Genomic DNA, 17,648 nt, shown 5'->3' with positions numbered 1-17,648 from the left:
CAGCCCTCAAGCTAACATTTGAAAAAGAACACCCACTTTGGCCTTCCATTAATTAACTGGAAAACAAATACCCAGGTTTCCAGTGGTAAGACTCCTTTCTTATGATGCTATTTAATCCTATTTGTGTCTTTAATTGACAGGTACAACGGCAAATGCAAAGAAAACACATAGTTTTTGTCCCAGAAAGTGCCCTGATTATTTCCAGCAACTATGTCAGAGCACATCCACAAGGCAGGCCTTATCCTACCTTCTCAGTCAACATATTGCTTGTAACAAAATATATAGCTGATTGGAAATCGCCACACTAGGAACAGGTATAAGCCAGATGATCATTATCACTTTAATGAATGAAATTAAAGTACAGCATTAAATGAACTAAAAAACATTAAAAAATTTGCATTTACTTGCAGTTCAATTCTTTTGTGCAATGGTATGAATATGACAACTGACACTTTTATATTCCTACTTTGGCATAATGACTTTGCTTTTAAAAAAAGCTGGAAGTTGCATTTTATAAGGATTTGTATTGATATATGGTGAAAATTTCTCACTGCTTCATGCCAGAAATCAAGAGAAACTAAAGATTTATGAATAAATCATATTCTACAATCTATTAAAGCATAATTATGCATCAAAATGCATTTGAAGAAAACGAACTGAAACAAATCACACCTCTGTGCCATTCTTCAGATTAGTTTACTTGAATTATTTTGTAAATATACAGTAATCCAGTTTGTGGAGCCACTTAGTCATGAGTTTACTGATTTTAGCAAACTAATTTATTAGATTAAATTTGCTCACTTAAAAAATAGCTGGCTGTTTCTGAAAATGTTTATTAAAATATATAGAAAAGGCCTTTATTACATTTAAAAGTGCCCAAGTATAATAGGTACCATGATAGAGTAATTATTTACAATGTAGTTTCAGAAAGCGACAATGTTCAGATTAAATGCAGAAAAGAAAACATCACATTTTTAAAACTTGATATTTCCATTGACTCTTCCTATTCTGCAACTGGGAGATAACTTCACATTTAGTTTTCTATTTATTCCAAGAGATTTGTGTTGAAGGTTTTTTTCGCCATTAGAAACTGTGATTCTCTATGAGACCTCCTCAGTTTGGCACGCCGATTTTGGAACCAGATCTAAAATTAAGGAGAAGTAAAACAGATCTCAGAAACATTATTTCATTATTCTTAACATTTCAATCACCAGGAATAACAACTAACTTTGAAAATTACCTGGATTCTGTCTTCCTCTAGATTCAGTTTTCGAGCTAAGTCTTCTCTAATATCAATGCCAGGATAGCAGTTTCCTCTAAAGACATTTTCCAACACTTCAATCTAAGAACAGGAGATAGTTGTTTAAAATGTTGATTCTTGGTATGTCATCATAAAATGGACTTTAATTTGTATAGCAAAATAATTTCATTTAAATCTTGGGCAATTAATCCCTATGTCTTTTTTTAATTTTAAATGACTACCCAGAAACTGTTAAAAATTATACATTCTGTTGTTTCATTAATAAGGCCTAAATTTAAATCCCAAAGCGAATGGACTTTTGCTCAACGGGGTGTTGGTTAAAGCCTTTTTATTATCTTTATTAGTTGAAAAAACTTCCCACCTGGTTTTGAGTAAAAGCAGTTCTTGGTCTTCTGCCTCTATACCAACTCAACTCTCTTTTCAAAGACAGTCTTTCTGAGGCTGAAAAGTAATTTTCATATTTCCTAACTCTTTCTTCCGGCACCGGGTGATCCACAGTACACGGGAACAAGATCCCATTTGGAAGGCTCGGGACATGCAGACATAGGTTAACATCTTTCTCTAAAAACAGAAAAATAAACCCCATCTTAGATGTCCAACCTTATATTCCACAAAGTTCTTCAAGAATTTCAGGAACTTGTCTCTAATTTTCATAGTGGCATTCTTCTGGGTTTCACAAGAGAGCTGGCCTCTCTCATTAACCGAAAAGCAAAAAACAAACACAAATGAAGAAACTGCAGTGGCAATAGAGGACATTTTGGTCTCTGAATGGCATTTATTTTTCAGTGAAAAAAGACTTAGAATATCTGATGTGTGGAATAAACACAGAGATCTGAACTACATGCAGGCGCTTGGCACTCCCTGTGAGTGAGCGCTGTACCCACTTGGGTTCAAGGCTGATATTCTTTTCATTTCCCATAGGACTCAGCTAGAGGCATTAAAAGTCCTAGATACCTCAGTTATGCAACTGGATGAAACTGCAGTTTCCTTCTAACTCTATGTGGTACAAAATTAAAAGCCATATTAAACAGTGCAAAGCCAAGCCAAGAGTTTAAAAAATTAAGCATACCTGAGGAGCTACAGGTGTCTGCCCATGGCCTGTGGGGTTTCATGGATGGAACACCGTCTTTCTTCTGGTCCAGTCCTAAAATGCTCTCAATTGAAAAGGAGCAGGGCGAGGGTTTGCTTTCCCCAAGCTGAGCACCTTCCTGAAGGCTGGGAGACATCCTCGCGTGGGCTGCACAGGTCGACAGCTCTGGCCTCTGTGCACCTCTCGGCTGGCTCTGCCCCACGAGTACAAGGCTGGGATCTTCCTGCAGTTCACCTTAGGGCTCTGCTGACAGGGGAGCTCTCGGATTTAGAACGTCACTAATTAAAATCCTGTCTTAGAAAGTTTTAGCATGTCAATGAACACCCAGCCAGCAGCTTGAGGAGTTAATTGTTTATTTGTTTGCAAGTAATTAGCAACTAATGGCTACACCAGGGGGGCCACCTACAGGGACAAAAAGTGTTATCTCTCCTAAGCAGAACACAGACTTAACTTTCTCTAAAGAAGTGATCCACAAACTAGCACACCTCTTTTATTTGAAATCATTAATGTATAAAATCATGCTTTTTATTCTGAAGTTTATACTTTCATGGACTCAGTTACTTAAACATACAGGCAAGATAGGAAAGCAGTCAAGTAATAAATAATCTAATTTAAGTGAATTTTCTTCCAAGGAAATTGGAAAAAGTAATAATCTCTTAATGCTATTACGGTAATTCTGATGAAAATGCCTGTTTTTCATATGCATATGTAATAGTAAATGTCAATGAAAACACAATAGTATTTGGAGTGCAGCATACTGGAAAAGGTTGGCAATGTTATTAACACTGAGTGTAACTGTCTTCCAAGTGCCTGGATTAATTCATAAGGAACAGTTGCACCAAGTATTTTAAATAATTACTGAGATAATTCCCTTCTTTCATCTTTTGTTTTAAATCAGAGAGAGAAGTTTATATGAAGATTCATATGTAAGCACCTCCAAGCAATTTAAAAGCATGACTTCAACCTAAAGGGAAGAATTTCTCTCACCATAGTTATTTCAAAGAAAAGAACAGTGTACTGTATTTTTTTAAAGAAAAATTTTCCTCCAAGGGACTGGGGGGTTTCCATGAAGACAACAGGTTTGTGAAAAACAACCAAGAACAGAATGTTTTAATTTTGTAATCCTAAGAAAACTTGAAATTAAAAGAGAAATATAGCCCGGTCACTGGTTCCATTCCTGGACAGGGCACATGCCCAGGTTACAGGCTCCATCCCCAGTAGGGGCCTTTTAGGAGGCAGCCAATCGATGATATTTCTCATAGATGTTTCTATCTCTCTATCCCTCTCCTTTCCTCTTTTTCTAAAAATCAATAAAAAGACACATTTTTTTAAAAAAGAGAGAAACATAGCTGCTACCTGGGAAGATTTTCAAGTGGCTACTCCCTGCAAAAAGTATACTTTTAGTTCTTGTGCTCTGCTGCAACTCTTCTTCCAGTACCTTTTTTTTTTTTTACCCTCACCCGAGAATATTTTTTCCATTGCTTTTCAGAGAGAGCAGAAGGGAGAGAGGAAATCATGGATGTGAGAGAGACACATCCATTTGGTTGTCTCCTGCCCTTGACCAGGGCAGGGATTGAGTCTGCAACCGAGGTACATGCCCTCGGCCAGAATCAAGCCTGGGACCCTTCAGTCTGTAGGCTGATGTCTAATCACTGAGCCAAACCAGCCAGGGCTCCCAGTACCTACTTGATGATCAGTTTTATCACGCCTTTATACAACTACTGGACTTTTCTTAAGGAAAAGTAGTCTCTGCTTATAGAGGAAATAGCCTTTACAGGATGGAGCTCAACTTCATCAGATTTTATCCTATCATGATGTCATAAATATTATGCTAAATTATCCTTATGCAAGCTCAGGAGTGAACAAAAGATTCACATACAAAACATCAACAGGCACACAGAGGATGGGTGTGTAGATATATGAGTAAAGTCAAGCTCAAAATGAATAAACTAGCCCTGCCGGGCGTGGCTCAGCAGTTGAGCATCAACCTGGCTTCTGGGAGATCATGGTTCGATTCTTGGTCAGGGCACATGCCCAGGTTGCGGGCTCGATCCCCAGTTGGGCGCGTGCAGGAGGCAGCCGATCAGTGACGACTCTCTCGAATCATTGATGTTTCTATCTCTCTCTCTCCCTCTCCCTTCCTTTCTCTGAAAATCAATAAAGATATATTTTTTTAAAAGTCAAAATGAATAAACTAGTAAACATTCATACTTCATGGGGGTTTTACATATATAGTAGGTAGGCTGTGCAAAAATGGGGGTGATCTTAATCTGGGAAGACTTGGGGGAAGAGAGGACTCATGCCCTTCCCAGATTCTCCTCTGAAACAGTCATCCACTCATTCCACAGTTGGTTGAGCACCTACTCGGTACCAGAACAAACAGAATAGGATCCTCTCCCTCACCGAGCTCACCATGGTGCCGGGTAGGGCAGGAGTGGAAAGACAGGCAACAGGCAACAGTAAATAAATAAGTAAATTATTTCACACATTGATCAGAAGAATGAAAAAAGGAAGCAGGGGACCAGGTCAGCTGCATCATCACTGAAACTCTCGCCCCCGCAGAGTGGCGCCTCGGAGGGGCAAGTTGAAAGGATGCTATAGCACATGCTGAATCAAGGCCAGTCCCCAAGTTCTTCTTTATCAACAGGACATTCCAATATTGTTACTCATCTTGAGTTGATTTTACCTGGATTTACATAATACCAGTTTATATATGGATGAGTTGATGAAAATCGAAGGTAGGAAAGAATTTCTCTAAAAATGGGGGTAAATGTTTTCTCATGTATTCACTCAACAGATTTTTATAGAGCACTTAATTCGTGCCAGACACCATTCTAGGTGCTAGAGAGCAGTGATAAACAATACAAGGTAATCAGAGAGTGATAAACTTATTAAAAGGAATAAACAAGGTGGTGGTGATGAAACTTAACAGGGGGTGGGTTGGAGGGGTGGGGTAGGTGGGGAGAGGGTCTTTAAGTATAATGGTTGGGCAGGCCTCCCTAAGGAGGTGACATTTTAGCTGAAGCTGAGGATGGGAAAGTCAGCATGCCAAGATATTGAGAAAAGACATTCCAGTTGAGGAAACAGCACTACAAAGGTCTTACAGCTGAAAAGTACTGGAATATTTGAGAAAGAAAAGGCAATAGCCAAAGGGAAGTGAGTGCTATTATTTGGAGAACCAGGCTGGGCTGGATAATGGATGGCTTTTATAAAAACCATTGTAATGAGTTCAAGTGCAAGGGGAAGCCAGGGTAGAATTTTAAGCTGGGACTGGCAGGACAATCTGAGCAGTCCCCCCGCCCCCCTCCTTAACCCTTACCTGGGGATATTTTTCCATTGATTTTTAGAAAGAGTGGAAGGGAGGGATAGAGAGAGAGAGGAGTCAGAGAGAGAGAAGGAGCGAGCGAGAGGGAGAGAGAAACATCAGTGTGAGAAAGACACACTGATTGGTTGCCTCCTGCATGTGCCCAACTGGGGCTGGGGATTGAACCTGCAACCCAGGTATGTGCCCTTACCAGGAATCAAACCCTTCTGTGCTACACTCTAATCACTGAGCAACACTGATCAGGATATCTGAATTTTTACTCACAAAACTTCTAACATGAAATGTGTATGAGTTTTCCATAATAAATAATTCTCCAATTCTCTGCAGACAACACCTGGGTGTCCTACAATTCAATTCAATTCTGACACTAACTACCAGGAGTCAGCACAAACCCCACAGATTAAGGGCTCAGTCCCACAAGACTGCCCCCACTTCAGAAGCCAGTTGGAAATCCCAGGTTGCCACTTGTACTTCTGACCAACTGACTAGAAATTCTAGGGTTTCCATGAGCTCTCCTCAGGTTCAATTATGTGGTAGAATGGCTCCCAAAACTCAGGAGGCACTTCACTTATGTATACTGGTTTATTATCAAGGACACAACTCAGAAAAAGTGAAATAGAAGAGATGCATAGGGCAAGGTATGGGGGAAGGAAGCTTCTATGCCCTCTCTGGGCCACTGCCCTGCCAGCGCCTCAATGTATTCAGCAATCTGGAAGCTCTCAGAACCCAGTTGTTTAGGGACTCTTGTGGAGGTTTCATTTCATAAGCATGATTGTTTAAATCATTGGCTATTGGTGATTGAACTCAATCTCCAGCCCTTCTCATCTTCCCTGAGGTTAGGAAGTAGAGCTGAAAGTTCTAAACTTCTAATTAAGGTTAATAAACCTGGAGGCAGCCCTGGCCAGTCTTGCTCAGTGGTTAGAGCATTGGCCTGCGGACTGAAGGGTCCTGGGTTTGATTCCAGCCAAGGGCACGTACCTCAGTTGCAGGCTCAATCCCGGACCCCAGTTGGGGTGCATGTGGGAGGCAACCCCACATCGATGTTTCTCTCACATTGATGTTTCTCTCTCTCTCTCTTTTCCACTCCCTCTGAAAAGCAATGGAAAAAATATCCTTGGGTGAGGATTGAAAAAGAAAAACAAAACAAAACCTGGAAGCAGACTGATCAAGAACAAAAGAGAGAATACAAATTACCAATATTAGTAATAAAGAGGTGATATCACTACAGAGGCCACAGACATTAACTAGATAAAAGAACATTATGAACAACTTTATACCAATAAATTCAACAATGTGCATAAAATAAATAAATATATTTTAAAACAATGATTACTGCCCAGCCAGATGTGGCTCAGCGGCTGAGCGTCGACCTAGGATCCAGGCGATCGGGGTTCAATTCCCAGTCAGGGCACATGCCTGGGTTGCAGGCTCAACCCCCAGTTGGGGGCGTGCAGGAGGTAGCTGATCAATGACTCATCATTGATGTTTCTCTCTCTCTCCATCTCCTTTCCTCTCTCTGAAATCGATAAAGATATATTAAAAAATAAAAATATATAAAAACTATGATTACCAAAACTAAGACAAGATGAAATAGAAAATATGACTAGCCAAATATCTATTAAAGAAATCAAATTGATTATCAAGCTCTTTCCCAAGTTCACTGGTGAAATTTATCAAATATTTAAAGAACAGTCTTAAACAAACACCAATCTTATACAACTCTTTCGGAAAATGGAAGGGGTCCCTTCTAAATTTGTTTTATAAGGCCTGAAAAACCCTGATAAAAAATTAAAAAAAAATTATACATAAATATCCTTCATGAACGCAGACTTTTTTTTGTTCTTTAAAATATTAGCAAATTGAATGTATAAACATACAAAAAGGATAATGCATTATGACTAAGTGGGGATTTTCCCAGAAAGGCAAGGATGGTTTAATATTCAAAAATCAATGAATGCCCCCGGCCGGGAGTGGTTCAGCGGTTGAGCGTTGACCTAGGATCCAGGTGATCAAGGTTCGATTCCCGGTCAGGGCACATGCCCAGGTTGTGGGCTCGATCAATGACTCTCTCATCATTGATGTTTCTATCTCTCTCTCCCTCTCCTTTCCTCTCTCTGAAATCAATAAAGATATATTAAAAAAATAATAAAAAAATCAATGAATGCAATTCATCATAGTAACAGGAAAAAAAGGAAAATCATGATCACATTAACAAATGCAGAAAAATATTCATGATGTAAAAAATAAAATCTTTCAGCAAATTTGGATTAGAAGGAACTTCCTCAATTTGATAAAGGACATCTATAAAAATAATCAGCTAACATAATATTTAATGGTGAAATACTGAATGCTTTCTCCCTAGGATTAGGAAGAAGGCAAGGATGTTCACTTTAAGCATTTCTATTTAACACTATATTGGATCTAAGCCAGTGCAATAAGGCAAAGAAAAGAAATAAAAGTCATATAGATCAGAAAGCTAAAAGTAAATTGTCTCTGTTCACAGATGACGTGATTGATTACATAGAAAAATCTTAAGAATCTACAAAATAGATTCATTAAAAAGTATAGTTTCATTTATGTGATGCTCTAGAATAAACTAAACTAGTTTATATTGAAAAAAATCAGAAAGTGGGGGTGGAGGTGGAGACTAAATGGAAAGAAGAAATGATGAAACTGGGGGGGTAATGGTAATGCTTTATATCTTGCTGGAGTTTGGATTACACAGATGTATACATTCGTTAGTTCTCATTGGTTGGTACTCTAAAATTTGTTCACTTCACTGTACGCAAAATTTTATCTACTAAAGTATAAGCAAATATTGAACTTTAGTTAATGATAAGCATGCTGAAGAGTTTAAGGGAGAAGTTGTTGATGTCTGCAACTTTAAAATAAAAAATAAATAAGACTGATAGATGGATAGATATTAAACATTAATCTATAATTGCAGACCAACAGAACTTCTAATCCAATAAGTTTTCTAAGATAATGGAAATGATCTATATCTACACTATCCAATAGGATAGCCACAAGTCACATGTGGCTAATAAGCACTTGAAATGTGGCTAGTGCAACTGAGGAACTAAAGTTTAAATTTAGATAGCCACATGTGGCCAGTGGCTACCATATTGGACAGCACAGACAGAGAACATTCCCATCACTGTGGAAAGTTCTGTTAGACAATGATGAACCTCCATCCCCCTAGAAGCACAGAATAATGTTGCAAGTAATGATGACGAAAGCAGATGCCCTTCTTTTGTTCCTGACATGAGAACATGGTTTCATCATTATTAATATAACATCTACTGTTGGCTTCTAATAAATGCTATTTATCTAGAATAATGTCATAATGAATAAAAATACAACATATCTATATTGCTTTATAGCTTCTAAAGCATTTTAGCATATATGTATTTAATCCTTTCACAAATCCTCTACTACATGTAGCTGAGAAACCAGAAACTGAGAGTTCAGTTATAATTTACAGAAGTCACCAACTAGCAAGTGGCAGGACCTTGACTTGGATATTTTGTTTGCAAACGCCCTGTCCTATTGACTTGATCAAGTAACAGCCACTGTTAACACCTTCACCAGCCACCTCATGATATAAACATCAAAGTGTACTGATCAGTTAAGAAAAAGGTTGTGAGACCTTGCAAATGATATATCCTCAATGTCTTTTAACAGTTATTGTGATATGAGAAATAAAAGTTTGACAACTGACCTTGAAGAGGTTCTAGGAATCATAAAATTGTACAGTCTATATTATAAACATCTACATGAAGATAAAGTAAAAATTCAGAGGTTTATGTTTTGTTTTATAACTTATAAATCCACCCAGGTTTTGATAACTCATTTTCTAATTGTGAATTACAATTAAGTCCCAAATCATTAACATCAGGAAAAATGCCTAATGTCTTAGGCGTTTTAGCAGAGATTTATACAAATCAGCCATATAATTATTATGCTCACAGTTCGTGAGCATAAGATAGAAATGCAATAAGCAAAGCTCCCATGACATTTGTACTTTACTTTTGCATAAGAATTACACTGTCCTATTTGAGACTGTCAGTATTTTTAAATGTTCAAAAATAAAAGTTAATTTTTTACTGTTATACATTCAGTGTCTCCTAGAACAATGCCAAAGCAGACGTTCAATAAATATTTGTTGAATGAGTGAGTAAACGAATGGATGGATGGATGGATGGATGGATGGATGGATGGGACCAGGAAGAGGACATCTGTGAATTGGAGAGGAAATGTAAATGCTGTGGGTTTACTATTGTTGCCATTGTTTTAAAAAAAATTTTTTGTTTTTCAACTAAGTTTACATTCAATAGTATTTTGTATTAGTTTCAGGTGTACAACATAGTGGTTAGACAATCATATACTTTACAAAGTGCTCCCTCTGCTACTTCCAGTGACCTCCTGGCACCATACATAGTTATTATAATATTATTGACTATATTCCCTATGCTGTACTTTATATCCCTGTGATTATTTTATAAGTACCAATTTGTACTTCTTAATCCCTTCACCTTTTTCACCCATTCCAACCTCCCTCCCCTCTGGCTTTTAGCGTGTAAAGGTATTCCCAGTTTTCTATGAACCACTTATATATCACTCCAGGGTAATCAAAAAATTAGAAGACATTATGGCATTCTGTAACTAAAATTTAATAAAAAGTGAGATGAGGATTCATTTTAAAAACCTGAGCTTAAAATTTAAAAGTCCTGAGTCCTGTTGAACAATTCACATCTGTGGCACTCTGTCCTTCCATTGTTGTTACTTGTGACACAAGGCATCTTTCCCAATGATTACAAGGTTTGGGAGAGTTCAGACTGTTCCATACATACTTCTGTCTCTCCTAGCACCCATCACAGTGCCTGTCACACAGTAGATATTAAATAAAGGTTTGTTGAATAAGTTCTCTTTGTTTATAACATTTAAAAACCAAATCTCAAGAACACAGTTTCATATTTTTACATTTAAATCAGTTAAAACTGTTTTCAGTAAAGTGCTTTGCACATAGTAGGGCCTTGATTTTAAAAATTCATATAAAATCATTTGAAACACAAATGCATTTTTCAATTCTACCCCATTTTTACTCCCCAACCCACTGGTTACCACTGAGTTTAGTGCCTTTCCTTCCTGTATTTTTTAAATGCCGTCACATAAATAGGTAGCTGCACACAGACATGTTTTTATCCACATCGAGTCAGACGTGTATTGTTCTGCTAGTGGCCTCGGGGCCCCACCCCCACCCCACCCTCCAGACTCTGTCAGTCGTTACAGCTCTAGCTCATTCTTTTACAGTTGCTTGGCATTAGGCATCAAGTGGATGAACCATAATTTACTGAACAACACCCCTGATAATGGGCACTTAGAGTTGTCTCCAACTTTTATTTTACTATAACAAACATTATGTCAATGAACACCTTGCATTATGTCAATCTGTCCATTATGGCAATGAACACCATACATGTTAGCACACAGGCAGTATTTCCATGGAAAAAATTCTTTGAAGAGTATATTATTTTTTGGTGCATGCTGCCATATTTCCTTCTAAGAAGTCTTTATCAATGAACACTCCCACCCAGTCTAGCCCTTGTCCTTATGTCTCTCCCAGACTGACAGTGAGAATGAGGCAGCTCAGGGCTAGGCCAAAATAGACTCAGGCTCTCCCCAGACTCAATATTCAAAGATAAAACAGTTTAGGATTTAGGCCTCTGAGAGGCTCAGACCTGCGCTTTAGTGCCATTTAATCTAATCATTGTAGATTAAATGGGAGAACCTGATTGGCATTTATAACATTGTTTCTAGGGAATAAATGTTATGGTTCTTATAAACTTAAAAACAAGCTTTTGAATCATAACACTTGTTAAACTCCGGCATATATCAGGGGTGCAGAAGGTACCCAGGAGATGAAATGATTTCTGCCCTCAAGGAACTCATTATGATCAAGGAGACAGTAATCAAAAGGCCAAGCACTAGACCTACCCACACACTCACGCATTTGAGACGTTCAACTTTTAAAATTGTGTAAAACATATATAATAAAATTTATCATTTTAACCATTAAAAAAGGTAGTAATTAATATTAATTTTGTGAGGTGTGCTTATGATTATATTAAAAATGCTCATAAACTACCAAGTTTACTATAGACAATGTTAATTTGCCCATAATTTGTATGACTAATTAATTCAGCTTCCTCAACATTTTTTCAAATCACAACTTCTATTAAAGGTATTTTTATCTAAAACCAGGTAAAAGTCAAAATCCTCACAAAAGGACACAAGGTTTTATCCAATCTGGCCTCCTCTCCCTCCCTCTTCTGGGCCAGACTCCCCCTGTCCCATTCCTCTCCCGCAACCCTGGTTCTCTATGCAATTCTTGAAACAAGCCTGACCACTGCGGTCTGAAGTCTTAGGGCCTTGGCCCTGGCGAGTCTTTTTAAAATTGCAACTGCCTCCTTACCCCATTTTCCCTGCTCCATTTTCTATAGCACTTACCACTTTCTAATATACTGTAATTCTAATGACTTACTATGTTTATTTTTTATCATTTTTCTTTATTTTCACCACCCCCACAAGGGCAGAGATTTTTAATATTTTGTTCATTACCTAGTAAATATTTGTAGAATAAAGGCAACCATTTCCTGAGGTAGTACTTTCAATCTCGAAACTAAATTTATAGCACCACCTAGTGTTCTTGGAAAGATGTGCTGATTAACCCTGAGATTTATTTGCATTAGCCATGGTTTAATCAAATTCTCCCTATTGTGGTTTTTTTTACTGATCTCTGTGGCTCTGTAAAAATTAAAATGTTTTCAATGATTAAACAGTGTGAAACATACTGACTTCTCTAAGGGCCACCTCTTCTCCACTGACTTGCCCCAGAATTCTAGTGGGGGTAGGAGAGCAATTAAATCTCATGTCTTTTACCTTAGGGCATAGCCCCTTCCCCACTGCCAAAACCCAAAAACCAGGAGAGTAGCCTTTGCTGTCGTGGTACCTACAACCAGTCTCCAGAATATCAAAATACATATTTATTGATTTTTAAATTTTTGTTTTAGCCATAAAAATCCCTAAGTCAAAGTGATAAAACACTAGCAAGGGTAATGGTAATGTTATTTAAAATACTATCAGGGTTCTCTAAAAGAATTAGTACAGCCTTCTAACTTAGAAAATATTGGTTTCTTCAGATATATAAAAAAAGGGGAAAAATGAAGAAAACGAAGCTGCCTTAAAAGCATTAAAATATTTAATATTTAAGATTAGATAATGACAATGGGCTAATTTTTATTGAATGCTTATTGTGCTTAGCACTATTCTGAAAACTTCTTAATCATCTTCACAACCTTATAATGTAGCTTCTCTAGACCAGGTCCCATTTTTCAGATGACACAATGGAGACAAATTACAGAATTAGTAAAGAGTAGAGCCAGGATTCAAAGACAGCTAGGCCGGCTCCACTGCCCATGTCCATGAGCTCAGGCCCAGGCTTTTATTCCACCTCTCCACAGAAATGAGAAGGACTCTGCTTTGTTTCAAAGTTCTTGGCCTGGCCAAAGAAATAAACTTAGTAATGTCTTCTTCTCCCAAAAAAGAATCAAGGCAATCATGAAAGAAACAGAAGCATATACAATTATTCTAGGAATAAAGTTTTATTCCTTTTACAGTCAAGAAAGTAGAAGCTACAGAATTTGCCTTGCATTTTAAGGATGCTGTGGCAAACAGCAAAAGCAATATCAACATCAAGGTCAAAAGCAGAGGATGGTTTTCAGCAGCACAATGAAGAATCTGTTGGTTCTTGCTGCCCATCCACCTCTTTTTGAAATCTCCTCAGGACTTTTGATTCTACCCTCAAATTGCCCAAAGCTTCCCCCTAGTTGACCACTGGTTCTATTTTAAAGTGGATGGAAGGAAGTGACTCAGTTTTCTAAATTACCAATTAATATGCTCATTTCTTGAATTTGGTTCATCTCAGCTGTATGTTAAGAAAACAACTGAGCTCCGGTTGGGTAGCTCAGTTGGTCAGATCCAATATGCCAAGATTGTGGGTTCCAACCCCGGTCAGGGCACATACAAGAATCAACCAATGAATGCATAAATAAGTGGAACTATAAATCAATGTTTCTCTTTCTCTCTCTCTCAAGTCAATAAATAAAAATTTTAAGAAAATAATTGAATTATCTGTTAAAGTGAGTCCATTAAAAAGTGATTTAATAGGTAACATTCAGAATTACTTATATTATACATTATACTTTTAAAAGGAGTATGAATTCCTCAGAATTTCAGATTTATTGGGTCTTTCAGGGGATATTTGTGAGCAGGAGGCTTCCCATACTCTCCAGGTGATTCTGGAAATGAGCTCCTCCCGCCATTCTCAGCTGGAACCTAGACCCCCTTTCCTAAATGTTTACTTGACTCTTTAAATTTTCTAAAATACAGGGCCATTGCCCGGCTGGTGTTGCTCAGTGGTTGAACATCGACCTATGATCTAGGAGATGGTGGTTTGATTCCCTGTCAGGGCACATGCCTGGTTTTGGGCTCGATCCCCAGAAAGAGGCAGCTGATCAATGAATCTCTCTGATATTTCTCTCTCTCTCTCTGAAATCAATAAAGATATATTTAAAAAAATACAAGGTTATTTTGGAAAGGAAAATGGCTCTTCTCCATTTCAGAGAGGGTTTTTCGGATAGGGTATTTGCTTTGACTCACCTGGGGTGACTCCCACCCCACTTCTGACCTCTGGCATCAGAATCTTCCAGCTGTGCTAAGAAATCTGTATTCTAACAACCTTCCCTAGATGAGTTGTATGACCTAGGGGGATAATTTTGAGAAGTAAAGCATCAGCTCATTTGTGTTGTTGGATTCTTTCCTATTATAGACCACAGAGGAGAACTTCAAGGAGTATCATGTAAAAACCCAATTATAAGATCAAATATAATTTAAGAAGACTAATAATTAACAAATCTATTTACAGGATTGTATGTCCTTTTATTGTAAATTATATGTGTGAAACATCTCAAAGAATTCTTTGGTGAATGTTGTTTAATCCTGCCTTGCCTTCCATAAAATTAACCAGCTGGCCAACGTTTTTACTATGCTACCCACATGTGAGTCTCCAGTAACCCCTGAGGCATTCTCTCTGAACAAGCCTCATTTCCTGTATAAAAGGAACTGAGTTTGGTCAACTGTACAGAATTTAGGTTGATTAAACTTGAATTGGTTGTCAAAGGAGGCAGTAATTCTGCAGCTTTAGAGATGTTTTAAAATAGAAAACACAGTCATCCTTTTGGATGAGAAAAGTATACAGTAGCCTAAAGATACAGAATGCAAATAGAAGGCCTTTTAAAATTCTTTCTAGCTTTGTAATTGGACTAAACTGCCTCTCTACACAATTGAACGTCAACTTGTTTTTGTCTGTTTCAGTTTTTAATCAGCAGAGCCTGGTAAGAATTCCTTGCGCCTCCCTGATAATATAACAGCCTCTTGAGAATCCATTACAAAAATACAGCTTAGAAGCACATGACATACAAAGGTGGAAACCATTTAACTTGACAACACCCCACCCAGATAATTCAGATACCTAATAGAATTCTTCACCGAAATTATTTGGTTTGGCCAAGCAACATCATAGAATCACTCTTCTTTTCTTACACTTTGTTTTCACTTGTCCCTTACTCCTGATTCTTGCCAATGGCCACCACCTTTCTTTTCCTTCACTTATAATCTAAAGCACAGTTCAACCAAGGACGTCACTTACCTCGAAAGTCTTCGTCCTTTAGAGCCGGGTCCCATGCTGCTGTGCTGCCGGAGTGAAACAGAAACATCGGACAGACTTGGGTCGCTGGGACCTGTGGATGCTGTGGGTACATGGGAGCAGCTGGGAACCAGCAACACTGGGAAAGAACTGGCTCCCAAACGCCTTTCAAAAACCAAAGATCCTCCCAGAGGGTGACCAGTTGATAAACAATCTAGAGAGAGTCTTCATTGAACGTTTATAACGCCAAGGATAATTCTGTGAAACTACTGCAAGTCTGCCTTGCAGAGCATTTAAAACCCTAGTCTATCCTTATGCAAGAGATCTCAGGAAAATCCAGCGTTAGTTGGAAATACGTAACGTCCGTTCCTGTCACTGTATCTCGATTTGTTCCGAGGTATCTGTGGAAACCAATATTCTTGACTCAACACTTCTTGAATAAAAAAATGCGTTGGACTGGTGGGATGAACAGGTTCGATTTTTAGAGACACGGTGATTTGCCATTTTGTCTGTAACGAAAGCTTCTAACTCTACGGAGAAATAACCGAGGCGGAGTGAGGCTGCGAAAGGCGACAGAGGCAGGAGCTCTGGTCCGCATCAAGCTCCAGCGGCAGCGCCTCTTTTCTCTACCGTAAAATTAGAGGCTGAAAAAGCTACTTTAAAAGTTTCTCCCAAAACTTTCCCACCAAATAGAAATGCTAATCGGTTACCAACATAGTCAGTGTATTCCGATTTTTAAAAGGTGTTTTCATTTGTGATTTAAAAGAAATATGGAAGTCTAAACTGTGGCTTGTCAGTCCTTCAACACCAGGTAAGAAGTGATGATTTGGCAGCAAAGTCACATGTTTTAAGCTTAATATACTGATATCCAAGTGTCCAGAGAAGTGATTTCGAGTCTACGGCCCACGAATTTCCACGAGCCGGCAGAGCCCGGTTAGACGCAACCCGGGGCCGCAGACCTGAGCAGCCGGCACCGTTTTGCTGGCGGGGGCACGCTGGGCGCTCCAGGGGGCTTGGGAAGGTGCTAACTTGAGAAACTAAAAAAGGCAACAGCAGTAGGGACTCTCCCACCGTCTCTGACGAAAAATGTTGAGGGAGAACTAAAACCGGCCCAAATTCCCCAATGTGGTCCTCACTCGAGGCTCTGGTTCCCGGAGACGCACGCGGCGCTGGGAGACGGTCCTCTACGAGTCACACGCAGGCGCGCGCGCGCGCGCACGGTAGGTGCCCGCGGAAGCTGGACGCGCCGCCTCCGCCGCCAGGGAGGCCCGCGCACGCCGCTGAGACCCGGGATGCGAAGGAACCACCCGGCCAGCCCCGCCTCACTGACAGGCGTCGCCACGAGCCAATGAGCGCGCTGGGAGGCGGGGCAGGGAGGCCGAAGGGGCGGGATTTCCCGCCGGACCGCCGGGCTCCAGGCGAGGGCGGCGGGGTGGGGACTGCTGCGGAGCCTGCGAGAGAGGGTGGGTCGGAGTCAGCTGCCGTGGGTGGGTCGGCGTGGGGCACTGTGGGCGGCCGCCGCGTCTCCTGCCGCTGCGCTCCCTCCGCCACGATGCCGGGGATCGACAAGCTGCCTATCGAGGAGACGCTGGAGGACAGCCCGCAGGTGAGGCGCGGGCGGGCGGCGGCGGGAGGCGAGGGAAGGAGCGGCGCGGGCCGACCCCCAAGCCTGAGGTCGCCGCGGCCGCGGGTGCCCGCCCCAGCCCAGGTGGGCGCCGCCGCCCTGTGCCCCGCTCCCCGGCGGGCCGCGCCCAGAGCCGCCGAGGCCCGGCCGCCCGCCCCGCAGCCCGCGTGGGCCTGCGCCGCTAGGCCGAGAGCCGCGCGCGGGGTCTGGGACCTCGGCGGTCGCCTTCGCCCGTGGGCCCTGCGGTCGCGTACGTGCGCTGGGCTTTCTTTTATTGACTAGAGGTGCGTTTTTATCGCCGTAATGTGAGGCGATAAATCCTGAGCCTGGAATTTTCTCCCCGAAAACCTCTTCGGAGAAAATGCAGGAGGAGAAAGAACCCGGTAGACTTATTTGATGATTTCTGAGCAAGCTAGGGAAAGAGATGGTTAGTTTTTCTTCGGGAGATGCTGAAAGGCTGTTCCTTTGCCCGTGTAGAGAAGCCCATCTTGGTCCTGGAGCCTCCCCGCCGTGTGTGCCCAGTGTCGTGCCGCGATTGTAGCCGCTGTCACTCGAGCTGTGCGCGGCGTGTGATGGACGGCG

General features: G+C 40.4%; 2 protein-coding genes across 3 annotated transcripts in view; one reads left to right on the top strand and one right to left on the bottom strand.

Moving 5' to 3' along the window:
* Nucleotides 1-325: 325 nt before the first annotated feature.
* HESX1 (HESX homeobox 1) lies at nt 326-16,713 on the bottom strand. The gene is made up of 5 exons (XM_081159610.1): nt 15,446-16,713; nt 2,331-2,609; nt 1,623-1,822; nt 1,241-1,342; nt 326-1,144 (listed from the first exon to the last, which is right to left on the bottom strand). The coding sequence occupies exons 2-5, from the start codon at nt 2,485-2,487 to the stop codon at nt 1,046-1,048; spliced, it is 558 nt and encodes a 185-aa protein (XP_081015736.1). The 5' UTR covers nt 2,488-2,609; nt 15,446-16,713; the 3' UTR covers nt 326-1,045.
* A 108-nt stretch (nt 16,714-16,821) lies between these two features.
* APPL1 (adaptor protein, phosphotyrosine interacting with PH domain and leucine zipper 1) overlaps nt 16,822-17,648 on the top strand; it is a 34,532-nt gene continuing 33,705 nt past the window's right edge. For both annotated transcript variants that reach the window (XM_081160288.1, XM_081160289.1), the window contains exon 1: nt 16,822-17,048. In XM_081160288.1, the coding sequence (XP_081016414.1) occupies nt 16,995-17,048 (54 nt within the window). In that variant the 5' untranslated portion in view covers nt 16,822-16,994. The remainder of the gene's footprint in view (nt 17,049-17,648) is intronic.

Source organism: Miniopterus schreibersii (assembly GCF_964146895.1).
Source record: "Miniopterus schreibersii genome assembly, chromosome: 15".
NCBI lineage: Eukaryota > Metazoa > Chordata > Mammalia > Chiroptera > Miniopteridae > Miniopterus > Miniopterus schreibersii.
Note: the sequence above shows the minus strand (reverse complement) of the source record. Positions and strands in the feature narration are given on the sequence as shown.

Coding starts and splice junctions, on each gene's coding strand:
- HESX1 (XM_081159610.1), bottom strand. CDS start 2,487: ATGTCTCCCAGCCTTCAGGAAGGTGCTCAGCTTGGGGAAAGCAAACCC. Junction 1,823..2,330: donor AGACACCTGTAGCTCCTCAG/GTATGCTTAATT, acceptor TTCTGTTTTTAG/AGAAAGATGTTAACCTATGT. Junction 1,145..1,240: donor TAGAGGAAGACAGAATCCAG/GTAATTTTCAAA, acceptor CCTTAATTTTAG/ATCTGGTTCCAAAATCGGCG.